Here is a 21,027-nt window from a genome sequence, read left to right on the forward strand (position 1 = left end):
AAACCTCTCCAGCTGCAGGGCGTGTTAATGCTTACGGTGGGCCTGTGTCCTACCATGATCTCAGGAGGACAGAGGAGACGGGTGTGGACTTCAGCTCCAAGCCAGTGTGGCACCAAACCACAGCTTAGGCTTCACTAGCAACGGTGACTGTTTCATTATCTATTGCTGTATAACCAATCACCCAAAATATAATGGCTTACTCAGCAAGGAGTCCTTATTTCCCATGCTGTCTGGACCAAGTAGGCAGTTCTTCTTCTGCTCCACATGGTGTTGGTTAGGGGGCGTTCATGGGGCTGCATTCAGCTGGGAGTTCAGCTGGGGCTGGAACATCCAAAGTGACCTCCCTCACACATTTGGGCTCTTGGTACCGGCTGTTGACTGAGGGCTTTGTTCTCTTCTCTTCTTTGGGGTACTTTCTCTATGAGTAGGCTCTTCTCACTCAGCAGTCTAGCCAGAGCTTCCTTACAACATGGCAGCTGGCTTCCAAGAGAAGGAAAGCAGAAGCTGCCAGCCTATTAATGGCAAGGCCCAGAACTGGTACAGCATCACTTCTGCCATCACTCCTTCTATTGGTCAAAGCACATCACAAGGCCAGCCCGGATTCAAAGGGAGGGGAACTAGAGCCCACTTCTTGATGGGAGGATTGGCTAGTGTGTACAGGGGTGAGAAGACCTGCAGGCAGCCATCTTTGGAGGGACTCTACCACAGAGGCTCAATTAACCTGGTTTGTGTGCAGAGTGAAGTGTCCACTTCCCATGGACTTGCCTTCCTGGAAAGGTTCCTTTTATCTCATCTGCACAGAAATCTTATCTTCAAATGAGACTGTGACCTAAAAGCCCTCATAGATAGAAAGCAGGGCACCTCTTAGACAAGCCTCAGTACTTCCTGGGGCCTCAGTTTCCTCATCTGTAAAATAAAGCTAGTCTGAGGTAGAGTTCTGGAACATGTGGGTGCTCTCATTTGCTGCCATCACCAGAAAATGAAATGATTTCCCACAAGATTTTCCAAAGGGCCAGGATTAGGAATGTGAAATCAATAGTTCACAAATGTACTGCTACTTTTTAGTGATATGTTAGGGACACATACCTTGTGGATATCTACACAAAACCTCCTTTGGATTTTTACTCCCAGATTTTTTCATCTCTTGTTTGTGGTTTGCCACCATGAGCCAAGTCCTCCCAACACAGAGAGCTCACAAAAATCATTTTTTTTATAACTCCAAAAGAGAGGAGACAGCCAAATAAGACAGTTTCAGGCAGGTATCAAGTTAGAGAAGGCTAGATACGAAGTCTGAGAAGTCAGTAAATTACACAAAAAAAGTTATAATAATAATAATAGTAAAATAATGATAACATCACCATCCATAGATCATCTAGGTACTATTATTTACATATAGAATATAGAATATAGAGGAGTCAGGATTTGGAAGAGACCTGGGACCTGGGTTCAAATCCTGGTGTTGCCGCCTACAGCTGAGTGCCCTTCATAGTATTAACATGTGAGTATTAAATGAGATCATATAAGCTAGTGCTTGGCAGAAGCCCAGCCCATAGTAAGCCCACAATCAAGGGTAGCTGCCTTCATCATTAAATTTATTTTCAGTTTAAGAAGTTGCAACTCAGAAAACAAGCTGTCTACATAGCAAAGCTGTTTGCTTTTCACTCACCTAGAGGATGGATGTCAGAGGAAGGAATTCACATTTATCATGTATATACTTCTTGCTAAACATGTCACATGTGTGATCTTGAGTAAGCTTCCCCAGTACCCACGAGGTTATTGGGAGGATGGAGACACTGAGGCTCCGAGGCCTAAATAGCTTGCCCCAGGGCAGATAACTGAGATTAAACAGAGCTGGTATTTAAACTGGGTGTCCCTGCTGCGACAGAGGCCCAATGTAAACAGAAGAGTCTGTTCATGTGGCCACATCCAATGAAATAAATATAGAAAATGCAAGGTCATCCCTCTGACTTTCACTATTTACCCAGCTAAAGCGCAGTTTCTTCATCTGTAAAATAGGGTGATTGAAACTTGAAGTCTGAAGTTCTATGATTCAATAATTTTTGGTTTAAAGTACAATTGTATTGTTTTAGGGTTCTCGTCTGTATTTTCCTTTAAGTATTGTTTTAAAGTCACACTCCTAGTTTTGTGTCTCTGAGAAGTTTAGATTTCTTGTCAACTCTTGAATGTAAGACCAGAAACCATAAAAATCCTAGAAGAAAATATAGCCAGTACACTCTTTGACATCGGTCTTAGCAGCATCTTTTCGAATACCATGTTTACTCAGGCAAGGGAAACAAAAAAACAAATAAACAAATGGGACTACATCAGACTAAAGAGCTTCTGCAAGGCAAAGGAAACCACGAAAAGAATGAAAAGACAACCCGCCAACTCAGAGAAAATATTTGCAAATCATATATCTGACAAGGGATTAATCTCCAAAATATATAAAGAACTCATACAACTCAGCAACAAAAAAACAAACAACTTGATCAAAAAATTGGCAGAGGATATAAACAGACATTTTTCCAAAGAAGATATACAGATGGCCAAGAGGCACATGAAATGATGTTCAACATCACTAATTATTAGGGAAATGCAAATCAAAACTACCATGAGATGTCACCTTATACCTATCAGAATGGCTATAATCACCAAGACAAAAAATAACAAATGTTGGAGAGGATGTGGAGAAAAGGGAACCCCCTTACACTGCCAGTGGGAACGCAAACTGGTGCAGCCTCTATGGAAAACAGTTTGGAGATTTCTCAAAAAATTAAAAATAGACATACCATACGATCCAGCTAACCCACTACTGGGTATTTATCCAAAGAACTTGAAATCACCAATTCAAAGAGGCTTTTGCACCCCTATGTTGATTGCAGCATTATTCACAATAGCCAAGACGAGGAGGCAACCCAAGTGTCCATCAACTGATGAATGGATAAAGAAGGTGTAATATATATATACAATGGAATACTACTCACCCATAAAAAAGACAAAATTGTCCCATTTGCAACAACCTGGATGGACCTTGAGGGTATTACGTTAAGCAAAATAAGCTAGACAGAGAAAGACAACCACCACATGACATCACTCATATGTGGAAGATAAACAAGTACACAGATGAAGAGAACAGTTTAGTGGTTACCAGAGGGGAAGGGGGCTGGGGCATGGGCAAAAAGGGTAAAGGGGCATATATATATGGTGATGGATAAAAACTACTGGTGGTGAGCATAATGCAGTCTATACAGAAACCGATAAATAATAATGTACACCTGAAATTACACCATGTTATAAACCATTATGACTTCAATAAAATAACTGAAAAAAAAAAAAAAAAAGAGAGAAATCGCAAAATTATTCATAAATATACTGGAGAGGGAGAGAGGCGTCCCAAATAACCTGGGATATAAACTAGCATAGCTAGAGCCCAAGCTTTAAAATGAATCAAGAAATAATACCAAAATTTCAAAATTCCAAAAAGACATATGTAAACAAATGTTGAAGTGTCAGAATGCCATTTTCTCTAAGAATATAAGCCATTCTCCTCCCCAAAATAATGTATGTTTAAGGATTGAGAACTTCAGTGGTAATCTCTAACCTATATCTCTACGGTTTAAACAAATAAAGACAAAGAAAAAGAAAACAGTAGTTAGTTTATTTTTAATTAGTCTTAGATCCTTTTTTTCTCTCTTTCTACCTTCCTTTCTTCTCTTCAATTATACTTTGAGCCCACCAACAAGATTTTTCCGCCATGTAAGTTGACAAACCAGTGGTTTAATTCCCAATCCAGCCAGTGGATAATATGCTTTATATATGGAGGAGAAGGTGGTTACGGGGAGATTTCAAAAATGAGTCTTGTCACTTAGCTAATACATTATGTAATAGAAAAGATATAAAGAAATTATTCACTGGTTTGCTGGTTTAAGAACAATTCAAGTCCCTGCACAGAGCTTCAAATTAACTGGTGGAATTATCTTTGCCTACAGTTGTATTTTAGTTGTTTTTCTTCTACTGAAGTCAAAAGAAAACACAACCTTCCACTTAAAAAGAAAGAATAAAACACTGTTCTTGTTTTCTTTATCATTTTTGGCACTGTTTTTTGACAGCAATTCATGGGAATAACATAGATAGCCTCTTTATGCACGCACCAACTCAATATCCCACTATAGGAAAGGCTCAATTCAAATTTGATCACATTGAGAAAATGAAAACTTAGTTTGGGTGAACATAACTCTTTCTAAAAGCTGAGTTCTCCCTAGGACGCATGTGTGCCCTGCGTTAACTCCAGAAATCAACAGTATCATAGAGTCATTAATCTTAGAGGAAGAAATATAAACCAGGTGGGCCGACTCCTAACACCAGCTAGGCCAGCCCCAGCAAAGGGTAGCTAATTAGTGGTCCTGAGTGTCTGCAAACTGTTCAGCATTAACTCTGGCTCCTACCAAATTCAGTTCCAGGAAAAGGATGGCTATTTGTGACATGTCAGGTTTCTAGCGTATTTGTGTTACCAACTTATAACATTTTAAAGATGAAAAGAAAATTCTAGAATTTTGAGAGCAGACAGCCATTTATTATGTATGACACCCATATGCCGTGTTCTTAGAAGATTCAACACAGACCATTGTCAAGGGCTCCCAATATCTCAAGTTAGGCCTCATTGTAACCATTTCCTCCTAATCTCCTTCTCCTGAGAACAAGAACAATACACTGAGTGCTCATGGTGTGTCAGACACTTTACAAGCATTATTTCTTGTCATCCTTATAAAGCCCTTATGAGGAGGGTCCCATCATCATGCTTATTTTACATATGAGAAAACTGAGGCAGAGAACATCCTGTAAGTTGTCCAAGTTTGCAATTAGTAAGTGGTGTGGCTACAATCTACGCTTGGGCAGTCAGATGGCTGTACCTCCTCCTCCTCAATGGAAACAACTTTAACAAGCAATTAATCTAAGAAAATATTGGAATTAACTCACAAACTTATATAAGGGAAGATGACTCTCTTTGGTTTTCATTTTGTTAAAATCTAAAAATAGTCATTCAGAATGATCTTGTGAAAAGCACAAATGCAATAAGCTGGTGTTCCTTAAAATTAAGAACTTCTCTGCAAAAGACAATGTCAAGAGAATTAGAAGATAAGCACAGACTGGAAGAAAATATTTGCAAAAGATGCGTCTGATAAAGAACTGTTATCTAAAATATACAAAGAACTCTTAAAACTCAACAATACGAAAACAAACAACCTTATTAAAAATGGGCCAAAGCTTAACAGACACTTCGCCAAAGAAGATATACAGATGGCAAATAGACATATGAAAAGATGCTCCACATCATATGTCATCAGGAAAATACAATTAAAATAATAAGATACCACCACACACCTATTAGAAAGCCAAAATCTGGAACTCTGACAACAGTAAATGCTGGTGGGGATGTGAAGCACCAGGAACTCGCATTCATTGCTGATGGGAATGCAAAATGGTCCAGCCACTTTGAAGACGGTTTGGTGGTTTCTTACAAAATTAAACATACTCTTACCATACGATCCACCAATCGTGCTCCTTGTTATTTACCCAAAGGAGATGAAAACTTGTATGTGCTCAAAAACCTGCACACAGATGTTTATAGCAGCTTTACGCATAATTGCCAAAACTTGGAGGCAACTAAGAGGCCCTTCAGTAGATGAATGAATAAATAAACTGTGGTACATCCAGACAATGGAATATTATTCACCGCTAAAAAGAAATGAGCTATCAAACCATGAAAAGACATGGAGGAAACCTAAATGCACATTATTGAGTGAAAGAAGCCAATCTGAAAAGAGTACATACTGTTGATTCCAACTATATAACATTCTGGAAAAGGCAAAACTAGGGAGACAATAAACAGATCAGTAGTTGCCAGTGGTTGGGCTGGGGGAGAGATGAATAGTGGAGCACAATAAATTTTTAGGGCAATGAAAATACCCTGTATGATATTATGATGATGGAAACATGTCATTATAGATTTGTCCAAACCCATAGAATGTACGACATCAAGAGTGAACCCTAATATAAACTATGGACTTTGGCTGATAATGATGTGTCAATGTAGGTTCATCAATTGTAATAAATGTACCACTCTGGTAGGGGATGTTGTTAATGGGGGAGGCTATGCATGTGTGGGGCAGGTGGTGTACGGGAAATCTCTGTCCCTTCCTCTCAATTTTTCTGTGAACCTAAAACTGCTCTAAAAAATAAAGTCCTTTCAAAAAAAAAAGCACAAATGCTGTACTCAATGATTTACTCCCTCCAAACCCACACCAGTTGGTCTGGGTAACTGCACAACCAGCTGGATTGTTTTGACTGACTCAACCTAACACTTAAGTTTATTTTTTTTAATACATTAAATTTAATAAATAAACTAATTGGAAGAAGGGACAAGTTCAACTCTCTGTTTGTGTCAATTGATTAGTTCTTGAATTGTTTGACAAGTTCCTTTGTGTGGCAAGGGTGTGAGTCTGTGTGTTTTCATAGAACTCGCCTGTCAGTGTAGTCAAAACTGTGTGTGGTGTAGACACAGCTTACGAAGTGTTGGGAGAACTGATTCAAGTCAAAAGTTCTTTTAAATCCCCTGAGTTCCAGAGGCACTATGTAAATATGAATTTTAATTTTGCTTATTTATTTACTTCATATTTATCCCTATGCTGGAGGACTTGAAGTGTTTTTGCAATTTACAATACTGTGAAAAATTAAGCACTTAGGGCTAAAACAAAGGGTTTCTTCTACAGCAATGGTTCTCAAAGTGTTGTCCCCAACCAGCAGTTCGTGCATCTCCTGGGGAGTTTGGTAGAAAAGCAAATTCTCAGCCTACCCCAGACCTACTAAATCAGATACTCTGGGGGTGGCGTCCAGCAATCTGTGTTTTAACAAACCATTCAGAGGATTCTGATGCTTACTCGAGATTGAGAATTGACACGGAGCTTCCCAGGAGGGTACACACTAGTGACGAGCATTTCTCTTTATGCCCTAGCATGGAAGGTTCCATCGTGCGTCTGCCCCAGATCGTGGCTCTAAAGAAGAAATACAAGGCTTATCTCTACATAGATGAAGCTCACAGTATTGGGTCCGTGGGCCCAACCGGCCGGGGTGTCGTGGAATTTTTTGGAATGGACCCTGGAGATGTTGATGTGTACATGGGCACGTTCACCAAAAGCTTTGGATCCTCAGGAGGTTATATAGCTGGAAGGAAGGTAAGAGAGGGACTCCTCATGTCTATTTAAAACCTAAATGCTCTGGGGACGCAGTCTGCAGGGCTTCTCTGCATTCCATGAGAGCTGCAGTTCAGTTCACCACACCTCAACTGCTCACTGTGGGCTCGAGACAGTGGGTTCACAGCCAAGAAATGCCCAGAACGTCAAGGAGCTCACCCTCTAATAGTGAAGAGGAGCACGTGACAAGTAATCACATTATAACAAAATGCCAGCACTAGAAGTGCACACAGGCAAGGACTTAGTGCAAAAGAGAAGGAGGATTAAGTCTGCAGAGCAGTCTCTCAGATGTCTTAGAACAAATGTCAGTCTTATAGACAAATGATGGAGGGTTATACTTCAGAAAGAGGGAATAATGTATACCAAGCCACAGAAGTGATAAGAGGATGTTACAGAACTGTAAATAGTTTGGTAAATGAAAAATACAAAGCGGGTAATAGCAAAGGTGGGCAAAGGTCAGATATTAAGGCGGGTGACCTTGTGCTACATGTTGTGGGTTTTAAGAGTTTTAATCAAAATAGTAGCAAGATCAGAAATGTACTTTTAAGAGATTTTCTCTGCAAAATAAGTCTCTCCCACAATTTTGGATAAGCCATAGGTCAAATCTTGTCATCCTCCAATGTCTTATATATTCGCCTTAAAAATTCTGATCTGATGGGATTACACTCTGAAATGGGTGTTATCCCTGTCATTCTGGTGCCAGTATCACCAAGGGAGTTGCCAATATAAAACAGGAAATGTTTAAAAGAATTAAAAAGAAGAGAGAAGGAAAGGAGAAAAAGAAAATGAAATCTTTAAACTTGGGTTTGAGCAATAAAGGAGTCAGCTGTCTGCCGCATATGACAGTTTTATGCAAATTCTGAGAGCTATCTGGTACAAGCCGACACCTGTCCCAAAGAGACCGTGTGACAGCGGTGCTGGCTCCTTCTATGAGGGCACCTCAGGCTCCAGCCAGAGCAACAGCTTATCTAAAATTCAAAATTCCCTACTCACTGTGGCCAGCAGGAACAAGAGTTCAGACTCCTGGTGAACCAGTTGGACAACCAGAGTGCATCTGAAAACAGCCCCTGATTTAAAACAACAGATTAACTGTAGCCCCTCACACTGCATGAGACGTACAAATGCTTAATATGTTCAGAGTTTTCAGTGGTCTTTACCCGTGAAGAAGCCCTACTTTCTCCCAAGCTCAAAGCCTTGGCCTGTGGGAATTAGCTGGGTAATGCTAAAAACATAGGGAATGCCCAGGATCTTACAAAATTCAGCCAAACCTGAGGAAAGGTTAAATGTCCCCTTCCTCAACTGTTGAGGCAGTGGGATCAGAGGGTCTCAAATTTAGGAGGTCCCTCATCCAGGCTACATCGCTGTATGAGCCTGTGGTTGTGTGATTACTTTAGCAGCAGTTCTGAGCTCCGAAATTTTTAACCAAGCGTAACTCTGTTTCCTGAACCAAAGGCACCTGAATAAACTGAAGCAAGCGGATCCTTGAAATCGTGTCAAATTTGGTAGATGTCACATTTTGCCCCTTAGAGTTCGTGCATTTGATACCCACTTTACACAAAGGCTCGTGACTGGCCGGAAGTCAGGAACAGCTCGCTAGCGTTCTCTCCCCTTCTCTCCGTCCCGAAGTCAGTTGGATTATTTTAAAAGTGTATTTGCTCTTGTCTGTGTAACTTCTGTTCATTTGGGGAAGATACTGAGCAATTGTGAAAATTATTATTATTTACATTAATCAGGATGCAGAAAAAGGATGTAGATCTGTTCATTTCCTTGCTTTTTAAAATACTCATTCCGTGCGTACTTGGACCCGGGGGTCTGCATCCCTGCTCCTCCTTTTTCCCCCTCTTTCTCCTCCCGCTCCATATTGCCCTGCAGTCTCCGAATTTACCACTAGATGGCAGCAAGAATTAGAGAGTTTGGCAGAGGCCGGTTAGCTTATCCAGAGACTTCTGCTCTGAAACAGTAAGATTCAAAACGTGGAAAACACAGGGTAGTTTTCAAAACGGGAGAGTGAGCAGGAGATAGGAGGCCACTTGAGAAAACGTCTGTTGTGTGTAGTTCCCTGATTTAAAAATCAGTCAGATATACACCTGTCTGGAATGGTTTTAGTGAGACTGATAAACCCAGATAAACTGTGGTTTCCTTCCAGCCTAACGAGCCCATGAGTTAATGAAAGTTATATATCTGCTCCTCTGTACCTTTAATTTTTTAAATTACGTTAATTTTAAATTATGTGTAATTGCAATTTAAATCATAGTTTTTATTCCCCTGGACTTTGAATAATTTTGTGAAGAATTTTCACTCATTGTTTTAAACTATGCTTTATAAAGGATTGGACAAATGCTAAAGATTTTTGTTTGAAAAAAATCTTTCTGCTTATGTATTTAAATAATTAGAGTACAGTTTTCATCATGTATTATTTTCTGTATATTTTGCAGTATCTATCTCAATTTGAGGGGTACCACAAGATATCCAGGATTCTAAACCAATGGGTACAAAAACAAAATTAACCATAAAAAAATGTTAAAGTGCACACACTAGCACTTTACATTTTTCTGAAACCCTAATAATTTCAATTCAGTGTGCTCATGGGGTTCTTACTAAATCTTGAGATTTGAAAATAATCAGTTGGGTCCAAAAATCTAGAAAAAGATAAAACCGTCTGGCTCTTAACTCACTTTTTAAACGTCAGTGTTAGGGTTGGTGGTAGAGGGACTGCATTCCCAGTAACAGTTCTGAGGAGGCTCTAGAGACCTTTGTGGAGTTGGTCAAGCTCAGAACGGTATGCGTTAACAACTAGATGTGTCACGTAAGAAAACCTATTTGAAAACACACAAGGGGAAAAAATTGGTTTGGTTCTAAGATACTACCACACCGAGTAGAGATTTTGTCTTGGCCTCAGCCTTCCTGTCACAAAATGTCCTACAAATTTGTCTCTGCTATTGGAGTTTACTGCCCTGGCCTCGACCTACTCTCCCCAGCTCAGGGAAACTGCTAAAATAATCTCTCAAGAGCCAGTAAGATTTTACTATTTTGCTCATTTTGAGTTTGGAGCTGCTGTAGATGAGCTGTGAATAACCCCACTTGGAGCATTCCATCCTTTCAAGACCTGTGAGGTGAAGTATCGGGTAATTACTTCTCTCCACCTGTCAGAGCTCCATACCGTGAATGGCTTCTTAGAAGAAAGCCTGAGCTGATAGGGCTTGTTTTCTTATTTTTATTTTTTAATTTTTGTTGATCCAGTTGCTGAGATGTGGTCAACACTGCAGACCTCAGTTTCTGGGGTCCAAATTTTTCTCAGGCCTGGATCCTGGGTCCTCTTGTATGCCTGGTGCTAACCACCGGCTTTCACAGCCTCCACAGGCTGACCAGAGACTTGCAAATGAATGAAGCAAAGGCAGCCCTCATGACTGTTAGGTTGCAGGGCTGGAATTCTGGAGGAGGAAAGTGGGGCGGGGCAGCCAAGGTTGGGGCGAGTGTTAGCCCCGGAAGCCTGTGCGCCAGACAAAGGCAGGCCCCTCGCGGAAGTCAGCTCTGCCCTGTGTGCTGAGCCCTGGCTGTATTTGACAGCCCTTTGAAGTAAATGGGGGTCATGGAATGAACACCAAGATGTTTATTCTAAGACCCTCCTGTCTCATTTCCTCAGAAAAGCAACCCTTGTCCTTGAACTCCAGGCCTATGAGTAGAGAAAATAATCAGGGTTTTGAACTTACAAATGGACTTGGAAACCTCAATCTGAGGAGACCTCTAACCCACCCTGAAAGAAGACACAACCCAGATTCGCCTTGCAAAAGACCAAAGCCAACTCTTAATTCGTGGCTCATGTTGCCCAATGGAGGAATGACAGGAGGGAATCAGAAACCAGGAACCAAGGCTTCCTGGATGCTCTGCAGGAGTTACTCAGAGAGCCCCACTTTCTGAACCACACGAGCAAATTAGCTCCTATCCACAGACTTGGACTCTGAGAGAAATTGGACTCAGTCTAAAAGAAGTAAGATTGTGGGCAAGATAGTCTTAATGTTAAAAGGGAGCGATACTGCACTGATGAGGCATTTATTCCAACTAAGAATACGTGTGACCGCAGCTTTATGAAATTTCTCAATTTGCAAAGGAAAATTGGGGGTTGAGGACATTGAGAAGAGCCCTTTAGGGATCAAAGGAATCTTTGTTTTGTTTCTTTGCCTGATCTTTGTCAACAATGCCCCAAGGCTAAGAGAATATCACTACACTCTTCCTAAGAATGCAGCTTAGTACCCCCTATAGACTTAGGGATCCTCACCATCCTTCCTCAGTCCCTAAGACCCCTCTGCTTTCCATTAGACCATTGACCAAGCCCCTGCTAAGTACCCAGCACTACGGATTTTAAGTGAAGTGTATGACCCCATTCCCTGCTCTCAAGGTAGTTTCGGTCTCTGGAGAAATAGGAGTAAGAGACGTGAAACTTAGAAAGTGATGCGAGTCAATCTGTGGTTTAGTACTATAAATACTTGAGTATATTAGGAATTCTCCCCCTACCCAAAATAAGAGGAGCAGTCTCTGTGGATGAGGGAAAGCACCACAGGGTAAAGAAGTGAAGGTGTCTTCTCTCTGCTCCCTTGGTCCCCCTCTCCCCATGCCAAGCCAGCTCCGCTAGTCTGGAGAAGTCATATAGCGTCATGTGAAGGGCGGGGACTCCACAGCCAGGCTCTTTGGGTCCAAATCCTTGTTCTACCACTTTTTAATTGGATAATTTTCTGATCTGCTCTGTGAGTCAGTGATCTCATCTATAAAATGGAGATAAAAATAGTACCTACCTCAGACAGTTATTGTGAAGCTTAAATGAGTTAATACATGTAAACTTCTTAAAATAGAACCTCAAGCAGCTAATGAACATCAGCTACAGTGTTAGCTCCTAGTCCCATTATCTCTTTAGGGTCATTCAGTCTGTCATCAAGTCTGGTAGGAACCCTTTTTCTTTCTGTTCACTCCTACAGTTACCACCCTAATAAGGATGGAGGAAGAGCTGGGCTGAAAATCTTTGATGTCTGGGTCCACCAATGTAATGACATTACACAACCTTAGACCGTTACCCCCCACAAACTGAGGGAGCTGGAATAAAGACACTCCCAGGAGTTTTTATATTTTGGTCCCCTCCTCCCACCCCATGCTCCCAGTTCTAAGAATCTCTGAGTTTGCAATCCATTAATAGTAATTGCCAACAGCATCAGGTATTCCTATGTACCAGACACTTTCTAAGCACCATATATGTATTAACTCCTTTAATCCTCATAATGACTCTTAGGTAAGTATTACCATTATCTAATTTTTCAGAGAAGAAAACTAAGGCACAGAGGGGTTTAGTAACTTGCCCGTGATCACATATTGGTCAGTGGCAGAGCCAGGATTTGAACCCAATCAATCAGGTTCCGAGGCCTGTCCCGTAACTCTGCGGACACACCTCCCCTCAAGGGCACAACCCCTCAACACTTTGTCTTGGAAGCACTGGATCCTCCCTCTATGCCCAGCTGACTCCTCCATAAGATGCCATCTTCATTCCTAATTTTAGGGTATGTCCATGCCTCTCCCCTCTGCATCTATCCAAATCCTTCAGGGCCAGATCTCCTCCCTGAAACAGCCCTTTCCTGACTTGGGTCCACATGATCCCCATCATCCTATTCCCTGCACCCCACCCACGCTCTCCTAGTTGGCTTCCCTAGCATCTTGCTGGGAGGCACCAGCTCTCAACAGAGAAAGAAAACCCCTGCTGCTGCCCAAGGAGGAGTGCTGAGCACAGAGCTAGGAAGGACAGCCTGGCTGCAGCCACTCTGGAAAGTGACTGCCTCTCTCTTTGAGTCACCCCCAGACCCTCCAATGTCAACTTCCTGAATACATGTGGCCAATGCCTTAAGTTAGCCATCACCAGGCACATACTCTTAAATATGGTGAAAACCCACCCAACTGTTTCTATGAGCTTCACCAAACAAAAGAATAGACAGAAAGTTAATTTGAATGTAAGTGGATAATGGCTGTCAGGGAGTAGGCTTTCTATCCTGGTTCTCTTCCTACTCTCACATCCAGAACATAGCCCGGAGCAAGTCCTTGTACAAACTTGCTGGAAGGAAAGATGGAAGAAGGGAAGAAGGAGGTAGGGGCAGGGGAGAGAAGAGATAAAGAGAAAAGGAAAGAAATACTTAGAAATGGAGACAAAAAAAAGACTTAAATGGAGAATTTGAAGTTAAAAAGACAGGGAACCAGAGTAGAAGGAAGGGGGGAGGAAAGGAAGAAACACAGAAAAAAGAATGAAGAGTGTGAAATGAAGGAGAGAGAGGGTGGAAGTCCATTGCTGTTCCATGGGCACAGTCTAGTGTAAGGAGCTCAAGGGCAAGAATCACATCCTGCATTCTTTGGACACTCCTGAACGCTAAGCCAGTGCTCATACATGCTAGGTACTCAACAAAGGTTTGGGAAATCATTTTTCCTTTACACGTCTGGTTTTGCCTTACAGATCTCAACTCCAAATTTACAGCAGCTCACTTTTGTATACCTTGGAAGAGACTAAGAAAAATGGATAGAAAAAATAAATGGTTTGGTGATGCCCATTTAAAATTGGACTGTGTTCGAGAATCAAATGTCTTGTGCTATGGTGGATGGGGATGGGACTAGATGTGATTCTCATCACCAACACTGAGATTTATTTGCCTTCTTTTTGGATTCTCTCCTTTATTAAAGGACCTTGTGGATTACTTACGGATTCACTCACATAGTGCTGCTTATGCTGTAGCCATGAGCCCCCCGATAGCAGAGCAAGTCATCAGATCAATGAAATTCATCATGGGACTGGATGGGACCACACAAGGTAAGAGGGTCTGCAGTGTGCAAAGCTCCCAGGAACTCCTGTCCTAGACCTGTGTCTGTCTCCTTTCTGCCCCTTTGATCTCCTCCCTTCTCAAATATACACCTTTGTCTTAATGTAACCCAATTTGTAAATCAAGCCATGTGCTAAAAGTTTCTAGTACATTTCTAGTGACTGCTGTCAGCACACACACACACACACACACACACACAAACGCTTTGCTAAAGAAAAGAAAACTTTCTAATTCACTTCTTAATGTGATCAGCAAATTTGGATAATTTTGTGTAATTAGTTGTGTTAAAATGAAGCAAATAGTGGTGTATTTGCTTATGCTTGCTTGGGGCTGTGACTTATGTTTCCCTGAGAATAAACTAGTCAATTTAATCTTCATTTTTTTAATCCTTTTATTTATTTTTTGCCATCCAAGTGTTGGGGAGGAGAAATCCACCACGGTCATTTGAGGATATATGGGCAAAAGACACACAATGATAACTTCCCAGCCATTTCTTTGACACTGGGTCACCACAGCCAAAGTGTGCTACTTTGCTCAACCCAAATGAGCTTAATCTTCTTTATAAAAAATCGTTTCATCAAAGCCTCTTGGAACTCTCCTTCTATATTTCAGATACAACTTGTAGAGCTTCGACTACATATCACAATGAGGGTACAGTGATGAATAAGGCAGTCCTTCCTGCCAGGCAATCTAGTGAGTGCATTTATGGTGGGAGATAATTATCCTGGCCCCAGAACTGGGATATACAATCCATGTGCTCTGCCCCACCTCCCAGCTGATGTGAAGCCATTGCACATTCTTTAGTGAAACTTTCCAAGCCTATTGTTTCTGTAGAAGTATGGAGAGATCCATCATTTTTCAGTTTTGTTGAAGTAGCAGAATACTTTATTCACATACAAATTTTACCCAGAAGCTTACAATATAAAACAGATTAGAACAGGGTTGATCTTGTCAAACTAGTGTCTCCACCTACCTCTGTACTGACGGCCTCTGAGGCCCTTCTGCTGAGCCCTGGTGCTCCCCAGAACACTGGTTTGAAAACCCCCAAGACAGACCTATCTTTTTCACTAGAGCAGGAAAGTGGCATGTAGAGTGATCTTGTTCCTCCATGTAAAATGCAATGATTGATTGATCTCTAAAGTCCTTTCCAACCTTGCCTTTTGGGTTTCTTGATTCTCTCTCATTGTATAGTCTGTGTGAAAAGGAAATGAAAATCCCGTCTAGGAAGGCTGCGTGGTGCAATGGTTAAGGGCATAAACTGAAAATGGCTGCCTGGATTTGACTCATGGGATACTACTTACTCACTGTGTGGCCTTAGGCAGGCGACTTAACTTATCTGTTCTGTTCAACCCTGAACAAGTTACTTCTCTGTACTTCAGTTCCTCCAGCTGTAAAATGAGGAAAATAATATTGATGAGTTAAGGTTTTTGTGAGAATTAATTAAAATATATAAAATACTTAAAATTATGTCTGAAAACAATTTATATAGTAAGCATTTTATAATTGCTTGCTACGTTATTTGCTACTATTCCTGAGGTTCAAGAAGCATTTGGACCCCTTCTCAGGGATGCTGTAGGAAGCATTCTTATGATGGAAGTGAGCAAAGACTAGATGTCCTCCAGGGTCCTGCATTAGTCAGGATAAGCTAAATTATGCCACCGTAACAGATAAACCCTAAAATCTCAGCAACTTAACAGAACCAAGGGTTATTTCTTGCTGGCACCAAGTCTAACACAAATCAGACAACTCCCTGCACAGTTCCCCTCCATGGGGGCAGTGACTCAGGCTGCTTCTAGCTTGAGGCTTGGCCAACTCATCATATGGCCTCCATGGTCGCCGTGGTAGAGAACAAGGGAGCATCAGCCTGCAAGTGACACTCACCACATTGCTTACAGTCCACTGGCCAAAACTTGTCACATGGCCATACCCAAATTTGGTGGAGTGGTAAATTAAGGGGTACAGATATGGATAAGCAGATATCTTTCAACCTCTTAAAACTGAAGCTATAAATAGAGCTGTATCCATTCCCACATGAGCTATCAGTTTGTATGAAAGAACTGGTCTGAACACCTGACTTCTCACAAAGCCATATTAATGATCTTGAATTTCATGCGTTTCTTAATGGAAAACAATTATTTGAGATTTCAGCTAAAATGCAAGTTAAATGAATTGTCCTATAATGACCAGAATTATCCTTTGGTCTTCTTTTAAAGATGAATAACTAGGAAAAAGTTATCCTGAAAATTAGCATATGTGTCAATAATGACCATCAATTTCTTCAACCCTTTAGTGTATATGTTATCTGAATCAGTGGATTTCCATCTACCCAACTTTATAATCAGGATTGGTTCACCACTTCATCCCAGACAGAACTTACTCTGTTTATCTGATCACAGTTGAAGATCTGCAGAAAAATTACATTTCAAGATATTATAATTTGTCCTTTGATAGTCGTCTATCATCAATTTTTCTTCCTCTGACATGAGAGATATTCCCCTTGGTTCTCTCTCTTACCCTTCTAATTAAAGAATTATTTGGTTATTATTTTTAACCTCCCAGTTAACATTTCTCTCTTCTCTTGCCTTCTTAAGAGAAAACAAAATTTAAAATACAGAGAAGGCTATGTGTACAGTCTGTTTTCTTAAAGCCAAGATTGGAGAACCAGGGAGAAGATAGGATAATTTCTTTACAAAGGAATGAACAAAGGAAAGTAGTAGAAAAGAAAATTGACAGAACCATCAGCCAAGTTTCAGATGGTTCTGCCTGACATGTCTTTTGAAGAATTCAAAGGCATATAGTGAATGATCATTCTGGCCTCATTTACAACAATGCCTGCTTTAAATAAAATGAACAGGACAGGTTGGGAATATTGCATTAACTCACCCCTTTCTGCCAAGATAGACCAATTCTCAGGGTAAAGTCGTCCAAAGCTCAGAGATGCACTATGTCATGCCAGAGCTGCCTTACAGGATCTGAGAAAGAGCGCCCCGCTTTGAGCCTTCATCTTCAGCCCACTCTGCTGCAACTGTGATTGGAGCCTTTCAAGGCTTTGTTTCGGGTCGAGTTTGGGGAGTAGTGGGCCAGATCTGTTCCTTGATGAATGTCTTCACTTTAATCTGCAATGCGAAGCCAAACGCTTCAAAGACAGGCGAGCTACAGGAATAAGGTCAGTGTTCCTTTGAAGCCAAGGTTCAAAGATGAAATAGCAGGCCCAGTGAAATGACAATGTTTATGCACAAACAGCTACCTTCACTCCGCAGCCAGGCTTCTCATGGAGTTAATGCACACAGGCTGAGGGACTGCAGGCCACGCGTGCATTCCACATGCACAGAGGCCCTTTTCATCTCCTGGCCTGTCACTCGTGCAACACAATGAGCCCAAAGTGGAGATTTGGTTTCTCCATCCTAATGGATGTTGGGTGGTCCACCAGCCAAAGCAATGTTGTAAGCCCGTTAAGGGCAAGAAATGTGTATTGAATTAAGTTGGTGTTCCTCTGAGTGTCAAACCTAGTGCTCAGCTTAATAAATATGTCATGACTCAACTTCCACTGGCCTACTCGATTTCAGGTCAGTGTTTATGCTAAACAAGATCTAGAGGATGTTTATCTCATAGGACTGGGAGCCGGGAAGCAGTTCCACACCAGTTGTGGCAGCTGAAGGGATCCCTCAGTGATTGACATCACTTTTGAGCAGGTCCAGAAAGATTGCAGCTCAGCCATTTTCTTCATCTAGATGAAGCAGCCACAAGAGCGTGAGCCCCAAACCATGCCAATGACTCCCCTAAAGAGAGCATTGTCAATGTTCATCTTATTATTATTTATTTAATGCTTTGATGCATATTTTTTGGTTAATCAGTCAATATTCTTTTTGAACTCCCAATCTTGGCCCTGCCTCCCCACCCTCCCTTTCCCAACTCTGGGGAATCTTTCACTTCTCAGAGACAACAGAGATTGTATCGCATGGAGGATTAAGGGTGTGTGCTCTGGCATGAGATCCAGTCCCTGGCCCGCCATGACTGGCAAGGTGCTTACCATCTCTTAGCCTCAGTGCCTTCATTGTAAATTGGGGTTGTAGGGAGCATTAAATGATGTAATATAATTAATGACCTTAGCATGATGCTTATACATAGTAAACACTCAATAAAAGCTAACAGTTACTGTTATTTTTAACTCATCTGATTTCTTCCCTTCCTTCTCCAAATTTTCCAACAGTTTTTACCCATCTTGGAATTTTCCCTTTCTCTCAGACCTTATAGCTACTCTATCAGCAAATCCTGCAGCACTTCCTTTGACGTATATCCAGAATCTGGTCACTTCTCAGCGGCTCCTCTGCCACCTCTATCAGTTCTCACCTGGGTTACTGGTGTAGCCTCCTGAATGATCTCCTCACTGGTTCTCTTGCCCTTTTATGACTTGCTATCTATACAGAAGCCAAAATCATTTAAAAAAAATTTAACTCAGACCATATCACCCCTCCACTCAGAACTTTTCATTGCTTCCCATATTACTCAGTATGAAGTCCAGACTGTGGCCTTCAAGGCTTCTCATGGTATGGTCTTCCATTTTTCCACCACTCTTTCCCTTGCTTGGTCCACTCCGAGCAGCCGGCATCCTTGCTTTTCATAGAATGCGGGGAACAGCTCCTGCAGAGGGTCTTCGCACTCGCTGGCCTCTCTAGAACAGCATTTCTGACCAATATCTGCAAGGCCCACTCCCCCACTTTCCTTGCATCTTGGCTCAAAATCAGCCTCATTAGGTGAGCAACCTTATCCTAAATCGCACCCCCTCCCTGTCCCTCTAATTCTCCTCACCTTGCTTTAGACTTCACAGCGTTTATGAGCACCTGACAAATTATATGTGTGTCTCCTCATTTTCTGTTTTCCCTCACTAGGATGTAAACTCTAGGAAAACAAGCATTTTGTCTATTTTATTCATTACACTGAGGACAGTGCCTGGCAATTACAGGTCCTCAACAAATATTTGTTGAAAGATCGAATCCTTCTCTCTTTTCGTCTTAGCTCGGCAAATAAATGACCCTTATCTCCTGCACATCTCTACATCTCTGTGCTTGATTCTCTCCCTTTACCTTCTAAAGACACTGGCCCCTTTTCTCAACCTTGAACTTATTCATTTCCTTCATCCTAAAAATCTTCCCTTACCCCTTCTTTCTCTTCAACAGCCACCAAGTCTCATCCCTTCCATTGCTGCAAATTTTCTCAAAAGAATATCTTGTTCTGCCCGCTTCCCCCTTCCCCTCCCCACTCAGCATTCAGCAGCTTCAGCCTGTCCTCTGCTCAGTTCCATGGACTCTGCTCCCTCAAAGGCCACCCCTTCCCACCTACCCTACAGGCTGTTCTTAGCTGGATTTGACTCACCTCTCCACCTCATTTTCCCTTTGCAAACAGTCTTCCCTTAGTTGTGAAGATGCTCTTCTTTTCTTGTTCTTTGTTCAATTTTCTATCTGTTCTTCCTCCCTTTTCTGTTTTGCCTCTTCCCTGTCTGCATTTTCCAGAATTCCATCCTCTGTCCTCGTAACATTTCCCTCTGCACAATATGCCCCCCTTTTCCTTTCCTTTATGTAGAAACATGGTTCTCAAATTTGGGTATGCATTAGAGTCACCTGGAGGGATGGTGAAATCAGATTGCTGACCCCCACCCCCAGAGCATCTGATTCAGAAATGCTTGTTGCAGTGCTCATCAAACACTAATGGATTGTGGATTTCTTATGGATAGAAACCATTATCATATAGACCAGCAATCAGCTCAGTGCCTGACACATAGTAGGTCTCCAATACATATTTTAAAGTTGAATTAAAAAGTGCTGGGGCCGGCCCCAGTGGCATAGTGGTTAAATGCGCATGCTCCGCTGCTGGCGGCCCAGGTTCAGATCACAGGCGCGCACCGACGCACCCCTTGTCAGGCCATGCCGTGGCCATGCTGTGGCAGCATCCCATATAAAGTAGAGAAGGATGGGCATGGATGTTAGCTCAGGGCCAGTCCTCCTCAGCAAAAAGAGGATGGCATGGATGTTAGCTCAGGGCTGATCTTCCTCACAAAAAAAAAAAGAAGAAGAAGAAGTGTGCTAAGCCCCAACTATGCATTTGCCACGATACAGATGCTGATAAAATACCTGTTTAGGGTCATCTTTTCATCAAAAGACTCAAGCAAAATCTCTGGATGCTTAATATCAGCCATTTCAGTGACTGAACTTGCTCACCTAGATCAGCCTCTTCCTTGGAATTCTTGCCAATGCTTATGTCCAGTTTTGCTCATTATATTTGTATGCTAATGATAACACCACTGATGTCTGAAAAAGTTGCCCTCTTGTTCCCAATTATGAAGTGATAGGAGTGCCTGATGGGAGAGAGCAAATGACTATAAATCATCTTACAGCAGGGGTTCTCAAAGTGTGGTCCCTGGAGCAGCAGCATCAACATCACTTGGGAGCTTATGAGAACTGCAACAATCATTTCTGAATCAGAAACTCTGGGGGCGGGGTCAGCAATCTGGTTTAACCATCCATCCAGGTGATTCTCATATAGGATCAAGTTTGAGAAGCACATTTCTACATAAAGGAAAGGGAAAGGGATGCATACTTGTGCAGAGGGACAGTAAAGAGAACAGAGGATGGAATTCTGGCAAGTGCAGACAGGGGCAGAGGACCTAGCAGAAAAGGAGGAGGAGAATGGACAAAAATAAGAGAATACCCAGAAAAGAAAAGAACGAAATGCGTTTTGATCCACTTTAAACCTGTGTGATTCACCAACACTGTTCACTCAGTTCCTGCAAGCAGCTCACCTGTTGCTCCCCAACCCTGTGACCACTTTGATATCAAGAATAACCAAGAGCTTTATGCCCTCATGAAGTACATGTGCCTCACAACAGGCTCTTCCTTAATCCTGTGCTGTCCTATGCTTTTTTAAAGTACATAAAGTCA

The 21,027-nt window shown here is 41.8% G+C and overlaps 1 protein-coding gene across 1 annotated transcript in view; it reads left to right on the forward strand.

The window, feature by feature from the left end:
* SPTLC3 (serine palmitoyltransferase long chain base subunit 3) overlaps positions 1 to 21,027 on the forward strand; it is a 156,735-nt gene that overhangs the window by 106,052 nt on the left and 29,656 nt on the right. Inside the window, exons 8-9 of the mRNA XM_004433748.3 lie at positions 7,013 to 7,232; positions 13,956 to 14,082. Of these exons, the coding sequence (XP_004433805.1) occupies positions 7,013 to 7,232; positions 13,956 to 14,082 (347 nt within the window). The remainder of the gene's footprint in view (positions 1 to 7,012; positions 7,233 to 13,955; positions 14,083 to 21,027) is intronic.

The sequence above is a fragment of the Ceratotherium simum genome, chromosome 21 (assembly GCF_057802395.1).
Source record: "Ceratotherium simum simum isolate JZ-2026a chromosome 21, ASM5780239v1, whole genome shotgun sequence".
NCBI classification, from domain to species: domain Eukaryota; kingdom Metazoa; phylum Chordata; class Mammalia; order Perissodactyla; family Rhinocerotidae; genus Ceratotherium; species Ceratotherium simum.